We start from the raw sequence: 16,465 nt of genomic DNA, 5'->3' as shown, positions 1-16,465 counted from the left end.
GCGGACGGGAGCCGTACAGGGCTGGCGTTCCAGACAATGGTAGCATCTTTGGAGGAAGCTCTGCCAGCATTCGTGTGACTCGCGGTGTTCCTGGACATGTCCACGATGATGATGACACTCGCAGCGTCTCCACCGCTTTTGCGAGTCAAGTCGGAGGTAACTACGATTGATTTCGGTGATACTGTAGACAACGCCATTTAGGGTGGCTTCAGAAGCATGCAGTACCTCCATGATGTGGACAACCGTCGATTCCCAGATCCTCCAAATACGACTCGATGGTCTGCAAGGGCTGTCAAGTGCTTGATTGGACTTGACAGATCTCCACCATATGCGTCGGTCGGGCTGCATTGGTGGAAAGACCGTTGCGGCAGTGGCGAGGTCTCTACTTTCAATGATCTCCCAGTCATTTTTCTGCCATCCCACATGGATCAGAGATGTCTGCGAGTAGTTGCCATACTTATTATTCTTAAGAGGCGCTTGATGATCCGTGAAAGAAGCGTTTTGACTGGCAGCGTTCATCATGTTCACGCGCATCATGGCTGAGCTGGATGACTTTGGATCATCAACGTATGAAATCTTTCTTGTCCTGTTCTGGCTTGTACATGCCCTCAACACTTGGCGATTTCGAGGCTCCTGACCAGTTCAATATCCTTAAAGGGTGATTGAACAAGATCGCGCTTATGACAAAGATGTTATCAGTGACATTCTGCCATTTCTGATTATTCCTGCTTGCCACTATTTACATTTCCTCTTGGTTGGCTCGGCTTCGTGGCATTGCTAGGGCCATACAGGGATTCGGCAACGTTCTTCGTGACGCTAGCTGGGCAAGGTCGTCTTGATTGTGGTCGGAATTGCCTTCTCTGGCTTGCTGGTCCACTGCATGGAACACCCTAGCGATGTGCGCAGCGCCGAGCTCCGATCTCTTGCAATGAAATCCAACTATTGTCTTTCGTTAAAGTACTGCCTTTCTAGATGAATGCTGAACGTAGAACCAAGTAGCTTGGCCTTGGCAAACAGAGGTGTTTGTAACTGACACTCGGTGCCCTTCAGCCCTCGATATAAAATATAAATAGATTCAACATCCCGGCAGATAATCACTCCTCTCAAGACAGGCATCTACAAATCATGCATGCTTGGCTTTCTGCAAAGTCCAAAACTTTGGTTCGTCAATCATACATCGCAGAACTTAATAGGATGTCTTAACTCTGGTCTAGCAATCTCTCTGTGTACATCACCCTGCAGACTCAGCCACAACCATAATTTAGTCTACTGGACCAGACCACAACAGTAGTGGGCCACTATGGTCGAAATCCAGAAAACCCGCTCCGATCTCCGTGAATCATCGCTCCTATACCTTTGGATTTGGGTAGAATTTGTGCAGAATTGTGAACTCCCAGGGTTTCCAGCCGGAATGCTAGACTGTTGTGCTGCGCCACTGCAAGACGAAACAGTCTGCTATTTTTGCTCATCTAGTTGAATTAGCATTCTACATATCGGCGGGCTGGATAAACATTTCCTACAACTTCTAGAAGGAAGAACTGAGGTGCCTATTCGATGGCTATGTTGACCATGATCTTGTCCTCTCTGTGTTCGGTTTTGTAAGGCGGCCTTCGGAGCCGAATGATACTCTATCCAAGAACAAGGCTGCTTTGCTACGTATAGTGCAACTTGTTCTTGGCAGAAGTATCAACCTTACTGGGTGTAGATTGAGTTTTGTGTGCCTCATGTCGTGTATAGCTGTGCTTGACTCGACGCAAATCAATCCCGAGAATGAAGGCGATGCGCATTACTAAGGTAGGATAGATAATTGCTAGCAAAGTGACATTGGGATGAAGGCGAGAATCCGTTTAGCGAATGGGAAAGCTCCGTATACCCGCAGGGCAACTGCGACATCTACTGTCGCGAATGCCTGGTTTCCTAGGCTGCCGACTTCTTGGACCAGCCAGGTCACAGTCCGGATTGGGCTACAACCACCAGTTTCATACTCGTGCGGCGTGCCCCAGCGGTCAGAAGATTGGGTACCTCAGGTACACGCTGACTTTGACGTGGTCTGGCAGAGATGGATCTGAGTCGGGCTACCAGTAAGCCTGCAGAAGCAGCGATCAAGATCAACTGGACTAGGATAATGATGAGCTGAAAATAATCTTGATACTAAGGAATTCGTAAACTGCCAAGGACAGAAGGTCCAGGGCGGTGAAGAGCGATCGACGGTGGCTGAGAGTACGAATCCTCAGTACTGCTGCGCCACTATGATTGGCTGGCATTCTGTGGCGGCTGCTCTTCAAGCATCACTTTCGAGATCCTCTCTATGTTGAACTGGGTAGGATTTTATGCGGATACTTTTGTCACTACTTACCAGTAATACCTAATAAATCAAATTATGACTTATCCGGCTGCCTGATTCCTACGCAGATGACTCACCGAATATAATTACGACCCAAGGTCTCATCCTCGGTGCCACTAGATGTCGACTTTCCGCTTCGGGTCTTGACTGGCTATAACGATCACAACGCGACATACATCACACCACGTGTGCAGCAGTATCAACAATATTCAAGTCCTTTGGGTGTGAATCACAGTACTCTGGAGTATATCATCGCATCTGCTTCACCAAATCTTGAGGTATCCTTGCATTCCTTGTTTCTCAACAATACCCGGTCCCACGCAGTCACATGATTTTGATGTGGCGGCTCGCCAAATTCTATTAGTCATTCGCTAGTGGATGCCTTGCTACCTGAACGCCTGAAAAAATCGGCACCCCCCGTCTTCCTCGTAAGGAACCAACATCTCTACTTGAGCGCCACCCACGAGATCAAGTCACTGACGGATTTATATCAGCATTACTGCCTCTCAAATTGAAATAGTCCCTTTCCTCTTATCCTTAGATCGTATTATTGTTTGGCTCTCGAGACTTGTCGCGCTTCATACTCGAATCCCCTCCAAACTAGGCCCCCAATCTCGACTGAGCGGCGGGGCTGTACTTGCGATATGGGTGACGGCTCTGACTATCCAAGCCCACGAAGTGAAGGTCCCGGAGTACCTACAGCTGTCCTTGTCCCTGCTCCGGACTCTCTGTCGCCTGTTCCAAAGATGAATGAGCAAATGCCTCCTGGTTTCATGGAAGGCGCTCGTCCTCGACTGTCGGTCAGAAGAGCGCGGGATCCACCCAAGAACGCAGCCGGCCAAATCTATTGTGATCATCCCGAATGCCAGCAGTCGCCTCCAACATTTCGGCGCCCTTGTGAATGGAAGTAAGTTCATGCTAAGATCAAATTCTCACGCGTCTGATAAGAGCTAACGCGTCTTCACCTGCAGTAAACACATGGATAAACATGACCGTCCCTACAAGTGTCTGGAACCAGGGTGTGACAAGATTCAAGGATTCACATACTCTGGTGGGCTTCTGAGACACCAACGCGAGGTTCACAAAAAGAACATCAATGCCAAAAAGCCACTGATGTGTCCATACACCGACTGCAACCGCAGTACAGGGAATGGTTTCACGCGTCAAGAGAACTTGAAGGAACATCTTCGCCGCCGACACATGCACACTGAAAATGGTCCTTCTACAGAACTGCCCATGGTTTCAACACCAGACCTCGATGGCAACCATGCTCTTTCAGTTCCTCCGTCCGTTAAGCGGAAGCGCGACTCTCTTGATGATGATATCTCAGTCGCTCTCCCAGGCGATGACGAAAACGAGGTCGATTTGCGCAATGAACTGAAGAGACTGCGTCGCGAGGTTCAAGAGAAGGATCGCCGACTCGAAGAACTAGAGAGAATTGTCGCTGGATTACAGCAGGCCATTCCTCAGCCAATCATCCCGCAAACTGCCATGTCGCAAGGGTGATGCGCAGGTCTTGGTACTAGACTCAGCTTTGCGACATCCGCCTTCGCTTTCATGACTTTCTACATTTGTTTCAGTTGTTGCATTTTGCGGGCGTTTTCGTTTTCATGTACGGGTCTCTGGTCTGCGCTTACTCGAAATCAGTGGGAGGTTAATGTCGGTCAGTCCATCTCAGAACGCATCATCACAACACACATCTGGCGTTTTGCTCGAGGTCGATCATACAACTAGGCGGTGTTTTAATGGCTGTTTACCTTTGTTTGCTGGATTCCTGAATTATACCCAGGTGTTATCTTAAATGTCCCTCTCTTACCATTCCCCTTCGCAATTCTGAGCTCTTCTACCACCTTACTCTCTTACTATGTACTATCCATCTGAGTGCCATCGGGTACCCTCGTTTCATAGCTCTGGGATCTAATGGAAAGGAAAAATTGCTGCTACGATTGACCAAGTTGCCTGACTATGTTTGTCTGACTCGTTAGCCTGATTTCACTTTATTTTCCCATCCTCTTGGCCCTCAAACTATCAACTTGCCATGCCACCTCACCATGTGGAAGCCTAGACCATCCCCATCCAAAGCCATAAGCCAAATAAGAGTTGTAGTATCGATTTGTCAGCTTGTTCCTAACTTTCCTAGCTCATCCTTAGGGCCGTGTAGCAGAGTAGGAGACACACGTACTATACGAAGGATGACTCTTGTAGTATGGGTATGGTCTGACTCAATCCGGTATGTTTCGGATGCCAGCCCCCCATTTCGAGTATGACTCGACTTGACCAGCTAGGACTTTGTTGTCTTTGCCGAATTTAGTACAATTCTGCTGATGGTATGGTATGTCATGTGAGTTCGGGACAAGGGTCGCCTTAGGCTTCCATCCCTTGTTGAGACTGCCAAGGTGCTTCTTTTCGGATTCAGAGAGTCATAAGTCTACTTAGCTATGAATTTACGCGTGTTCGAGTTAGGGTGTTCCTGGATCTGGTATGTTCACCATATTCGGTCTTAGCATGGGCCTCTGCGTTATACGAACTTCATGGATCTCGAATACTAATCATACGGTGCAGAGTCTATTATACCCTGAGGATCGTTGAGTTCCTGGTGGTCTTATTAGCCGCTTCCATGGCACGAGTGGCTTCATACATCGCGTAAGCGAGAAAGCGTATAGTTGACCTGATGTCCCGTTTGTTCGGTGTATGAGGCTCATGGGAAAAGCTCCTCTCCATTTATTGCCATGCTTACTCTGATCACATGTAACTGAACGACGTTGGGGTTATGCCTGAATGGAAATGACATGATAGCTTTCGCAGGCGGTGCCTAAACAAGCGCTTTTGCGATGGAGCAGACGTCCATCTTACGGTCAAAAAGTCCCTGAACATCAAGAATCTATTAACAAAAGACCCAGATCTCTAAGCAAGAATCTCTTCAGAGAAATCCGTTTTCTGACTGTCTTGCTCGACTTTCATATGCATTTCAGAGTGTGACTATCATGTAGATTCAACTCACTAGTTAGTTAGTCATTCTTATGACATTGCTGAGTCATCAGGCACTCAGCTCAGGCAACGACTGCTTTTTGGGTGCCTTTATTGCTGACCCTGGGAAACCCTGCTGTGGTGCCTGGAAACTCAGGTATGACTTGATGCAAGTTTAATTGGCAAGAGGAAAATGTTGGGAAAGATCAAGTCAAGTAGTGACATTGCTACTCGCTCCTCATATCTTCACACATTCACTCAGTGTTTGATCACTGCTTACTGCTTTTGAATGACTTTCACATTCTCTACTCTCACTAATGAAATCACTCATCGCTTCCTAATAACCATACAAGGAGAAGAAGCTATTGCAATATTCCCTTTGGCAGCATATTCTAGTTATCTGTAACCCCGTCATCAAATCTTCGCAGACAAGCTCGAAAGAGTGTTCCGCAATAATGACTCCGGCTCGTTGCAATGAGGCTTCGATGTCGGAGCAGGAGGGTTCGCATTATGTTCGAACTCATGAATACATCTCTGGAAGTGCAAAGACTCGTCTGACAACGTCTGTACCTTCATTCTATGATGAGGACAACTCTCTTCAGGAAGTCATCAGCCCTTCTTCTCATGATTTCCAGGAAGGGGAGTTCGTTTGTCCGGGATTCTTCCAGATGGTCAACCCGGAGAATTTTGTGCATCGAGTCGTGGCGCCAGACTGGGACTACATGATGCGGAGACAGGCGCAGGCAATCCTGCCATTTCTCTACTTGGGCCCTGTGTCCTGTTTGAAAGACAAAATCTGGCTCGCCCAAGAGGGTTTCACGTTGCTACTGGCGATACGCAACAAGCGCTCAGCACAGGCGCGCCTCGTTTCTGGTGAAAAAGTTGGTGCGGAGCTGGGAGTTGAAGCAGACGCGGTCGATGTCATGGACAACCAGGAACTCATCTCGGCATTTCCTTATGCTATACGCCGCATCAACGATCATCTCGTGTCCTCTGGGGCAGCTGCTGGCTCTAGAGCACCAGGAAAGAAGATCCTTGTCTTCTGTGAGTCTGGCAACGAGCGCTCGGCCACGGTCGTCATAGCGTATCTAATGGTCATGCTCAACCTGAACATGGCAGTCGCGTCACATCTCGTCCAGCTTCGAAGATTCTGTATCTGCATTGAAGAACCACTGAGGGAGCTCCTCGCATCCTTCCAGTCTATTCTTGATGCCAAACGGGATGTGCAGAAGGCCATACAAACGTCGAACTCTACTCTAGGAATCCCTCAAGCGACCGTGTCTAGAAAAAGAAGCATTGCTGATCGACTTGATGGGCCTACAACTACGGATGATGATTCAGTGGGAATGGACATGGACATGAATATGAATATTTTGGATGATGGTTCGATTGATAGTAGAAAGCCTCTTGCCCCATTCCAAGACCGTTCGGATTGATTAGCGTGAATGATCTGTCTTTCAACATGGGAACTGCGCTTCTCAGAGGTGAATGCTTAGTTGACATCTCGGCATGAGTTGTTTTCCTTATTCCTCTTTCTCGTGACTTTTTTCTGTGTTTCCCAATTTGGAGATACCCAAACATCACTCTCTGTGTGATGTACAGCGTTCATATTCTGCTACTATCCTGAAAGATCCTATTGCTTAAATAGCTACAATTCAACCTTTTACAAAGAGATCATCCCTATCATTTTATCCAAGAAAATACAGATCCATTTCTGTTATTTTTCCTTTCCTTTTCTTCCTCATATCCGCTGTACAACACGTCCTCTGACGGCTTCAAACCTGGAAAGGCAGCCTTCTTCAGCTTCTGCACCAGAGACAGGGGCTGCTCCGTCTAGGAGCATACTGGTTTGTTTTCCTTTCCGAAGGCCTCATTTGATAACCTTGCTAAGTTGTTGGTGCGCGTCCAGTGCCGGACGCCATCTAGCTGTGTCTAGAATCGAGCTCACCATGAGACTCCGCGAGCGTATCCGGCCACCTGAGCGCTTCAACTCCGAGCTTATCATTACCCCATCACCAAAGAAGACTTTGCGCGAACCTAGAAATCCGAGAACCCCTCGCTTTATCGATTACAATCCAAATCTACCTCCTGCTGCATTCCCCACGCTTGACCCGGCTAATCTCTCCCAATCCAGGCCCGGTAAACAGGATCGGGCGAAAGCTGAGCAGAATGGCGTAGCTAAAGCGGTGCGACGCGACGCCAGCTCGATAGACTTTCACGGGAGCGATGCTGAAGAGAAAGAGACATGGGAGAAACTTGAAGATATCTCAATCGACGAGCTTGAGGATCTCATCGCGAGCAACGGGGAATTCAATCCTATCTACGTCAGAAACATGGCAATCATAGCAACTGCAGAAACATCGTCTTCTTCTGATATGGACATGGAAGATAGCGATCTTGACGAGCCGATGACAGACATAGATGGCCGTCACGCAGAGGTACGCATCTTACCAGAGTATACACCATATTCCTGTACTGACCCTTCCCAAGTCCATCAGGTTCATTCATGATCCCAAATGGTCTGACCTTTCTCCGAGCTTGCAAGCAGAGATCGCCATCAACCTCAGCCAACACTACAGATGGTCCACAGTCTATAGCAGGCTTGGCTTGGGGGAAAGGGAACGCGAGGAGTTACAGGAACTCATCAGACGCCGTGACCATCAGGTTGCGATGGAAGGCTCGGCGCTGCATGCGATGAGGGCAAAGCAACTCGGAGCGCTCCTCAGAATCGATAATAGCTCGGCGAGTCGCAATAGGACACCACACAAGTTGGTCTTTCGCAAGATTTCCCGCAAGACCACACAAAGGCTCAAAAGCAACATAGAAACGGACTATCTCCTGTGTGAGGTTGGGGAACTCCTGAATGCCAGGCGATTCTTGCAGAGGCGTGGGATTGAAAGACATTATGCCGGGGAATGGAGTGGCAGTATCGTGACTTGGCCGAGGGCTCAAGATGCGTCTGATGCCGAGAGACGGGAAAGCCAAGGAGATACGATGGTCACTGGGCCAGTGACTCCATTGGGGGTTGGTTCGATCACCGTAAACGACCATAGACACGATTTCGCTGATTCTAGTAGGCCTCATCCGGCTACTCCTCCCCATCGCATTATTCACACAACTGAAGATATTGAAGGAGCTCTGGTACAGTACCAGGAAAGAGATCTGCCTCCTCGCAAACTTTATCATCGTGGAGCAGGTACCCGACGACTGATCGTTCGCTTAAAACTCGGCCAACCAAGAGCTAAGTTTTTTCAAGCATGGAAGCAGTCTGTTCATCCGCGAAGATTGGTACGGTCCTTACCACCTCTCGATGTCTTTTATAAAGCATCATCGAGACCTGAAGAATTTGACGGAGAAGCTGGCACGACAACAACCTCGGCAGCAAATTCAAGTCATTCCGCTCTCAATGATTTCACGCAGTCGCTACGCAATGCGATCAACGAGGATTGGCAGCGAGGCTTACTTGAGCTCGAAGATACATCTTTGGTTTCCTGTTGGACGAAGTTCCAGCGAGAGTTACAACAGGCCACATTTGACCCAGACGCAAGCGAGCTCGTGGAAACCTTGGACTCGGATGTACACACTGATCGTCATTCGGAGGTCTCAGAGGCCATACCATGTATCAACCTCACAGATGTCCGCCTTCCTTCACGGCCAACAACGCCTGGTAGAGTTATGTCACCCATGAGTGTTGAATATGTCCAGAGTGGAGAAGATACCTTCGCACCATTCAGCGAAGCAAGGACTCCACGAACTAACCCTGTCTTTGACAGCCCAGGAAGTAGCTGCTGGGAAGCTTCTTCGGATCGTGCAGCACCATACTCACCCACGACACCACTGACCACCGTCACCAACACTCTTGAATTCCTGGAAGACAATCACAGCGAGAAAAGTGATGATGACTGGGAGGATGCAGAAGACGAGGAAGAAGAGGACGAGATGATTTTGGTACCAGCCATGGGACCAGTAAGAAGGGCAGCCACTCAGGGATAGATCTGGGGAGCTATGTACTATTTCCCGTATGTGAGAGGCCATACTACTTCAGCTAGATCTAATCAAATATCTATCAAACTATCGCCATATTTGGTTGCTGATCTTCTGGCGTAGGAGACCATAGTTATAGTACAGGAATGCCTGTGTCCTTGATAGGGGAACATATGTCACCTGATTATACTGGTTCATAGAGCATCACGTGCCCTGCTACTACGTAGCTTTCCCCTGACGGAATGCAGTTGTTCCGGATGCCCCATCGGAGCCACTGCGGGATGCCCGAAATGGGTAACGGGGTCTTAGCTTCATCACACCTCCAATACTCCGTACAAGGTCCCTAATATCCGGATTCCGGATATATTCAATTGCAATATTTACAGTCGAGGCGACTCCGTACTTCCACCATGTCAAACAAGAAGATTGAACAGTGGGAAATTGAGCGGTACTGGGAGATCTTCTCCTCATTGGCAAATGGCCATCCGCGTCTAAATAGCTCCCAAGCGGCCTCGGTGCTCAGGAACAGTCGGCTTAGCGATACTCAGCTTGAGAAAGTATGGGATTTGGCGGATGTTGACGGCGATGGAGAGCTGGACTTTGAGGAGTTTTGCGTTGCTATGCGATTAGTCTTCGACCTTGTCAATGGGGTATGTCACGGTCCCACGGATACCGAGCTCTGTTGCGCTTTGTTGTGAACTGCCTTGCGCAGTTGCGAATTGTGATCATCCACTAACTTGGCTCACTGGGACAGGAATTAGCAGAAGTCCCTCGCGTACTGCCCGACTGGCTCGTTCCCGAGACCAAAGCCCACCTCGTCCAAGCTGGCCGTGCGCTGAGCGATCGCCCCGAGCAATTTGAGCGCATAGAAGATGAAGACGATACACCAGGCTTGAAGGACGGCTTCGACTGGTACATGAAACCCTCCGACAAATCTAAATACGAAGAGATCTATTCCGCCAACCGTAACCAACGTGGCGAGATCACATGTACGTACACCTCACTGTCTCGCTGGCTAGTCGCATTCACCCCGTATCATCCATTCAAGGCTAATGCTGGTTATAGTTGAATCACTACAGGGCTTGTACGATTCCCTCGACGTCCCGGACACAGATATTCGCTCCGCATGGAACCTAGTCAACCCCTCTGCCTCCCCCGCAATCAACAAAGACGCCACCCTTGCCTTCCTGCACATCCTCAACTACCGGCACGAGGGCTTCCGCATCCCGCGCACCATCCCCGCCTCTCTCCGCGCCTCTTTCGAGAACAACAAGATCGACTACCAAGTCGACAACGCCCGCCCCGCACAAAGGTGGGGTGCAGACGGGGACACGGAGACCCCAACAGGGCGCAAAGCCAAGTTCGGCGACACGTATCTAAGCCGCTTGGGCGTGGGCGGGAAGGGCTCCTACACGCCCAAGGGCACGGACTTCAGCGACACAATCCAGGACGAAGAATGGGAGAAGGTGCGTCTGCGGCGCGAGCTCGGGGAGCTGCAGGCCAAGCTTGATGCCGCCAATAAAGCCTCCGAAGGGCGCAAGGATCGGCCCCGGAACGACGGCCGGCCCAACTGGACCCTCATTAAGAAGGAGGCTCTTCAGCTTCTGGAATACAAAGAGCGTGAGCTCCGGGAGCTGCGAGAAGGCACGGGGAGAGCGAAGGCGGGTCAGGATCTGGAGCGGTTACGGGAGGACATCAGGACCGTCGGGGAGCAAGTTGAGGGGTTGAAGAGCCATCTCGCGCAGCGGAAAGAAATCCTTGCTGATTTAAGGAGCCAGATTGAGGAGGAAAGGGCACGGCGGTAATAGCCTCATCCTGGTCGATTTTTTCCTACTGCTGGATAGTACCTGACTTCCTCTCTTTGCATGCTTGCCGGCGGGTTATTTTTTCTTTTTGGCCAATTTCATCATGTACAGCCACTCTCTTGGCGAGGAGCCTAGGCGCTAAATGGATGACTCTCTTGTATTCTCGTCGTGATGTAGGGGTGGACCAAGTCCTATTCAGCAAGTATTAGGACCTGATTTCTAACTGTTGTACATGAAATGACATCGCTTTCACCAACGCCAACGCCTAAACGTATCCATCTGCCATAACACCGCAAATGTGGACACGGAACAGGTTCATCCCAAACCCCCAAGCAATCATACAGAACAATTCTATTTCCCAGAAATTTGAGCCATGAGGGAGTTCTCCTCTTTCTTCGTCTCGACAGCCTTGAACGCACGCCCAGTCTGATCCAGGCCCTTCTCGGCACGCGAATACGCCTCCTCGCTGCGATCGGTCAGAATATCGAGATCTTTTTGCGACAGCAGCGCGGTGGGGTCAGCACCCGTCTCGAAGCGCTCGAATGCGTCTTCGCCAAGAGCCTTCTTGAGCTCTTCTACGTCGCCGTGACTCACCGAGCTCGAGTCCAGGAGGCTTCTGAACTTGCCCTTTTGGATGACGAGGCGTTCGAGACGGCGTTTCGAGTCGGCTTTCTCGAGGAGTGTTTGTTCGACGGTGCCTTTGGTTGCGAGTCTGTAGACGATGACGGGTTTGGTCTGGCCAATTCGGTGCGCGCGGTCTTGAGCTTGGAGATCCTGCTGGGGATTCCAGTCTGAGTCGTAAAGGATTACCGTGTCGGCGGCGACAAGGTTAATGCCCTGGCCTCCTGCTCGGGTGCTCAGCAGGAAGATCTTGTAGCCCGGGTCCGAGTTGAATGCTTTGATCTGGGCTTGACGGTCTGTCTGGCTGATGGCGCCGTCAATGCGGCAGCAGTTCCAGCCGCGAAGCTGGGTGGCCCAATCTTGAAGAATGTCGAGCTGTGTTTTGAACTGGGAGAATATGAGGATCTTGTGCCCCTTCTTCAAGAGACAAGGCACGAGGCGGTCGAGAAGGAGCATCTTGCCCGATGCGGTGACAAGAGTCTCGTCGATGGCGGTCGGGTCGTCGCTCCACGGCCAGTAAAAATTATGCGGAGAGTTACAGGCAAGACGGGCTTGCATGACCGGATTCTGCATTTTCTTCTGAGCAATTTCTTTCTCTGCGTAGGTTCGTTAGCACCAGCCAGTGGCTAGTTAAGTTCGAGACAGCCATATACGTACTAGCCAGCTTGATAGTGTTTGCTCTTTCGATTTCCTCTTGCTCAGTATCGATAGGGCTCTGTTGTATATCCAAATCGTCTTCCAAGCCCTGCTCAAGGCGGCGTAGTTGCGCATTAAATTCGCGGTCACTCAACTCTTTGTAATTTCGAGGGGCCCTACGCCTGCGGGTTGAACTAGCCACACTGGCTGGAGTCGAATCTCTGCTGGATTTGAGGCTCTTGTTGGGGGTCGAAGAGTTACTACTGTCGGCACTGCGTTTTAGGCTCGCCGAACGGGACAGCCTCTCATTCTTGGCCATGAGTCGTTCTGCGGCTTTATCCTCGAGATATTGACGGCCCGTGCCATTGAGAATCTCACGGTATAAATCCTTTTGCTCCGCTGTGAGAGGGGCATAGAGAATGTATTCGCGTTTCTTGGGTAAGGCAGTCTCGACATCGGTCTTAACCCGCCGCAGAAGGAAGGGCTTCAGGATTGAATGCATGGTGGAGACGAGTGTGCGTTTACGACGTTCTATGACATCCGTCTGCCCACTGCTATCGAGCATTGAGGAAAAGTCGAACCAGCTCTGGAAACTGTTGAGGTCGTTGAAAATCTCCGGCAGCAGAAAGTGCAACAGTGACCACAGCTCGGTAATGTTGTTCTGTAGTGGTGTACCAGTGATCAGCAGTCGGTTTGCAGAGTTGTACGAGAGAAGCTCCTTAATGAGCTTGCAGTTCATATTCTTCAGGCGATGACCTTCGTCCTGGTCTCGGTTAGAGATGCACTCCCCTTTCATGTGGATGGTAGAGCAGAACTTACAACAATGATATATCGCCATTGGTATTGTGCAAGGAACTTTCGATCGTTCATACAGATCTCGTAGGATGTGCAAACCACCGGAAAATCTGCACTCTTCTGGTCCTTCAGCTTCATTAAATTCCTGCGGATCGTGGCACGTTCGTCTTTGGAGCCATGGTACAAGACTGTCTTGATGCTCGGGGTCCACCTCGCGAACTCATCTACCCAGTTGCTGACTGTGCTCAACGGAGCCGCAATCATAAAAGGTCCGGAGACGTTCTTCTCCTTGAAGAAAGCAATCAAAGAGATTGCCTGGACGGTTTTCCCAAGACCCATCTCGTCGGCCAGAATTCCACACAAGCCATTCATCCAAAGTGACTTGAGCCACTCCAGTCCCTCCAATTGGTACTCGCGCATTCTTCCTCCAGTAACAAGCTCTGGTTGCTGAGTGGCGACAAGATCCTGCCCGCCTAGAGCACTGGGATTGGCCTCATACTCGTCAGCAGCATGTTCCAAGGCTTCCTGCACCGTCGGCTTGTCTTCGGGGTCTTCCATATCCGCTTTCTTAAAATAACTTGCAATGCTGTTACCGTTCGTCGCAGAAGTACCCTTCTTGCCTCTGCCTCTTCTCGACCTCGTGGCTGTCTTTTCATCTGGTTGCTCGCTCACAGCAGGTGTTGTCTCGTCTGCGGAAGGCTGCTTCGCTCTTGCCCGCGTTTCTCGTCTCCCAATCGAGCCTGTGGAGGTTATGTTCCTTTGATCCTCTGTCGGCTTTTGCTGTTGTTGCTGCTGCTGCCTTGCCGCTTCAAGCCGAGCCTCTTCCTGCTGCTTCTTCATCTTATCTGCCATGATCGCCACGAAGACCTACGATAGTGACCAACAGTCAGTGCTTCATCCCATAGTAAAAATAGCATAAGTTAGGGCAAAACAAAGATGATATTTAAAGCATAATATAAGGGAAAACATACCTCACTTGTATTCAAAAGGTGCATCAGAGCCTTCGATTTGGCATCCATCTCCTCAACGTCCTCCACGTGCTCCCCCTTTCCATTTTCAACCCCGGGCATAGGACTACCCTGCTCCAGCTCATCCATGGCAGGATTCAATTCTTGATCGACCATATTCGTTGGTCGTTACGAAGAACGCTGCGTAGAGTTTTGCCGCTCAGGGCTATCTTCGTATGTATCGGTGGGAGTTAGCTTGAGTAGCTGCACCAGACATGTCCTTCTTCTCTGTCTGATCCCAATGAGTTGCTTTGTAAAGCTCAAAATGGGATCAAAGTGGCGTTATGGCACCGGTCTGGCGATAACAACCTTGTCTTCCTTTGCTCTATCAGAGGTACGGTTAGCCTCAAAATTAAATAATCCAAGATGTGAGAGACAAAGACAAAAAAAGGTCAGTCCTTGCGCAGGAATGCCTGACGCAATGCAATGCCTGTTCCCTTTTTGACGCGAGTGTTCCGCTGTCTAGGCTGCAGGACGCGGGTTTTCGCGTTTGCGCACAGACCAATTTTTGATTGATTGACGCACCGCCCATAATTTATCCAGAGATGATCCACGATCCGCCTATTACCATGCATCGATCAAGCAGGCTCCATCTGCAAGGTCTGGATCAGATTCTCTCGGTCCGACCTTCAACAATTTCATCTGATTGATATTTGCCTTTCACGGATGATGGTAAAAAGGACAAATAGCCGCCATGATACACTTTTAAAGCCGCTGAAATTGTACCCAGTCTGTTGGACAGGGCTCTTGAACCTGATGCTTTAACGAACAGCCAAGCAGGTGCCCCTTGTCTGATCAACTCAGTCATTTGAATAACTTCTGTCTCACTGCCATGCTGGTTACATCAACTTGAGTACATTCTAGGTCTTTTCTACACCTCGCTTCTGAACAACTTGCGCTTGAATATGCGACGATTTGAATCTCCTAATCTATTCCTCTATCTATTACTAGTACTCAGACAGTCTATAACTTCTCAGAATTAGCCCTTCCTTTTGTGTTCCGAGAGGCATTCACCACAAGTGCCACTTGCGTGCTAAGAGCTATCAGCTCGCCTTGTGGATCGAGAATGACTACATCCAAGTCCGCGCGGCTACCACGAAGCATCCTGGTAACTATGCGCGAATGTAACCATTCCACGCCTTCGGGAGGAATCCTGGTCTTCAGATCAATGTTTAATGTCACAGTGGGATACCAAAATGTCCCTTTATCCTCGGCGTTTCCTGTAAGCTGGCCCCCCTGGACCCGGCTTGTTTCCATTGCACCCATGCGGTCAAGTGCCGCGGGAAACATATCAGCCAAGAACATAACTGCTTCGTTCGACCAGCGCGCTACTGTTGTCCCACCAGGAATGAACCTCGCCCACTGGTCGACCACTTGCTTCTGCCGACTTTCGAGCGTCATCGGTCCTTGGGGGCGTGGTGCGTAGATCTCTAGATGCTGTGGTGCGGTCAAGGCAGGCGGTGGACGAGGCAACCGCATCCACGCGCCATCCGTTCCATTCGCTGCCAACGCTGCTAGATTGACCGAGCCATTTGCTAGGGAGCCGGATACCGGAGGTGGGGAGAGCCCCCAGGTGCCTTTGCAGATCGGGCCCTCCTCCATGTCCGGGGGGCTGACGGTGACATATCCGACGACTTTCACTTCGAGGTCATCCTTGTCACCCGCTGTGCCAGGCCTGTCCGGTCGCTGAGACAGTGTGACATGGATCGTACTTATCCGTGCACCTATCTTGATATCCTGTACTCTCAAGATCGCGGGCCCCACGACTGTCCGTCGGAGGAACGACAACTGCATTCCGATGGGTTCTGGTGTGGTTTTGAACCGGTTACTCTTCGTTTCTCTAAAGTACACCGTGGCTAGTCGATAGAAAATGCTTGTAGTGTAACCTCCATGAGGCACTGTCCGGCATGTTAACAGATACCATCCATATGCCTCGGGAGGTCGAACTTGCCGCTCAAGATGCACCACTTGGGGTCCAGATAAGCCGAGTATGTGTGAGATTCGATCGGCGTGACATTGATTGCCTTTTCGAACTCCGCTGAATGGCAAGGCCCTGCCATGTTTCTGTTTACAGGCTGTATCAAGGAAATGTTAATCGTCTTCCCAGCTTGGAGGTCCGCGAAACTTACCACGTAGAAATTTAAAGAAATGCCAGGTCTGATTAGGAGTTGTAGGGTTCCATGGCTTCAAAGATCATGGAGAGTAGCACTAATTTATTTTCTCGCCGTGCCCGTGATAAAGGAGCCACTGGTTTGATTTGGAACCAATTCGGACCTCGGCCGCGCACAAGAGGTGACCGTGACTTG

General features: G+C 50.0%; 6 protein-coding genes across 6 annotated transcripts; 4 read left to right on the top strand and 2 right to left on the bottom strand.

The window, feature by feature from the left end:
* Positions 1 to 2,988: 2,988 nt before the first annotated feature.
* Aspvir_008664 (putative C2H2 transcription factor) lies at positions 2,989 to 3,850 on the top strand (the record flags this gene model as incomplete). The annotated part of the gene is made up of 2 exons (XM_043271832.1): positions 2,989 to 3,251; positions 3,316 to 3,850. 2 exons carry the CDS (start codon positions 2,989 to 2,991, stop codon positions 3,848 to 3,850), a joined length of 798 nt encoding a protein of 265 aa, XP_043127767.1.
* A 1,916-nt stretch (positions 3,851 to 5,766) lies between these two features.
* Positions 5,767 to 6,747, top strand: Aspvir_008663 (dual specificity protein phosphatase family protein; the record flags this gene model as incomplete). The annotated part of the gene is made up of 1 exon (XM_043271831.1): positions 5,767 to 6,747. The coding sequence occupies one exon, from the start codon at positions 5,767 to 5,769 to the stop codon at positions 6,745 to 6,747; it is 981 nt and encodes a 326-aa protein (XP_043127766.1).
* A 513-nt stretch (positions 6,748 to 7,260) lies between these two features.
* On the top strand, positions 7,261 to 9,304 carry Aspvir_008662 (uncharacterized protein; the record flags this gene model as incomplete). The annotated part of the gene is made up of 2 exons (XM_043271830.1): positions 7,261 to 7,749; positions 7,802 to 9,304. 2 exons carry the CDS (start codon positions 7,261 to 7,263, stop codon positions 9,302 to 9,304), a joined length of 1,992 nt encoding a protein of 663 aa, XP_043127765.1.
* A 401-nt stretch (positions 9,305 to 9,705) lies between these two features.
* end3 (cytoskeletal adaptor protein SagA) lies at positions 9,706 to 11,100 on the top strand (the record flags this gene model as incomplete). The annotated part of the gene is made up of 3 exons (XM_043271829.1): positions 9,706 to 9,945; positions 10,050 to 10,284; positions 10,361 to 11,100. The coding sequence occupies 3 exons, from the start codon at positions 9,706 to 9,708 to the stop codon at positions 11,098 to 11,100; spliced, it is 1,215 nt and encodes a 404-aa protein (XP_043127764.1).
* A 351-nt stretch (positions 11,101 to 11,451) lies between these two features.
* On the bottom strand, positions 11,452 to 14,276 carry Aspvir_008660 (putative SNF2 family helicase/ATPase PasG; the record flags this gene model as incomplete). Its single annotated transcript, XM_043271828.1, has 4 exons — positions 11,452 to 12,317; positions 12,379 to 13,120; positions 13,177 to 14,019; positions 14,124 to 14,276. The coding sequence occupies 4 exons, from the start codon at positions 14,274 to 14,276 to the stop codon at positions 11,452 to 11,454; spliced, it is 2,604 nt and encodes an 867-aa protein (XP_043127763.1).
* Positions 14,277 to 15,122: 846 nt separating this feature from the next.
* Aspvir_008659 (thioesterase family protein) lies at positions 15,123 to 16,087 on the bottom strand (the record flags this gene model as incomplete). Its single annotated transcript, XM_043271827.1, has 2 exons — positions 15,123 to 16,057; positions 16,081 to 16,087. The coding sequence occupies 2 exons, from the start codon at positions 16,085 to 16,087 to the stop codon at positions 15,123 to 15,125; spliced, it is 942 nt and encodes a 313-aa protein (XP_043127762.1).
* Between the last annotated feature and the right edge of the window lie 378 nt (positions 16,088 to 16,465).

This window comes from Aspergillus viridinutans (genome assembly GCF_018404265.1).
Source record: "Aspergillus viridinutans IFM 47045 DNA, scaffold_7, whole genome shotgun sequence".
NCBI lineage: Eukaryota > Fungi > Ascomycota > Eurotiomycetes > Eurotiales > Aspergillaceae > Aspergillus > Aspergillus viridinutans.
Note: the sequence above shows the minus strand (reverse complement) of the source record. Positions and strands in the feature narration are given on the sequence as shown.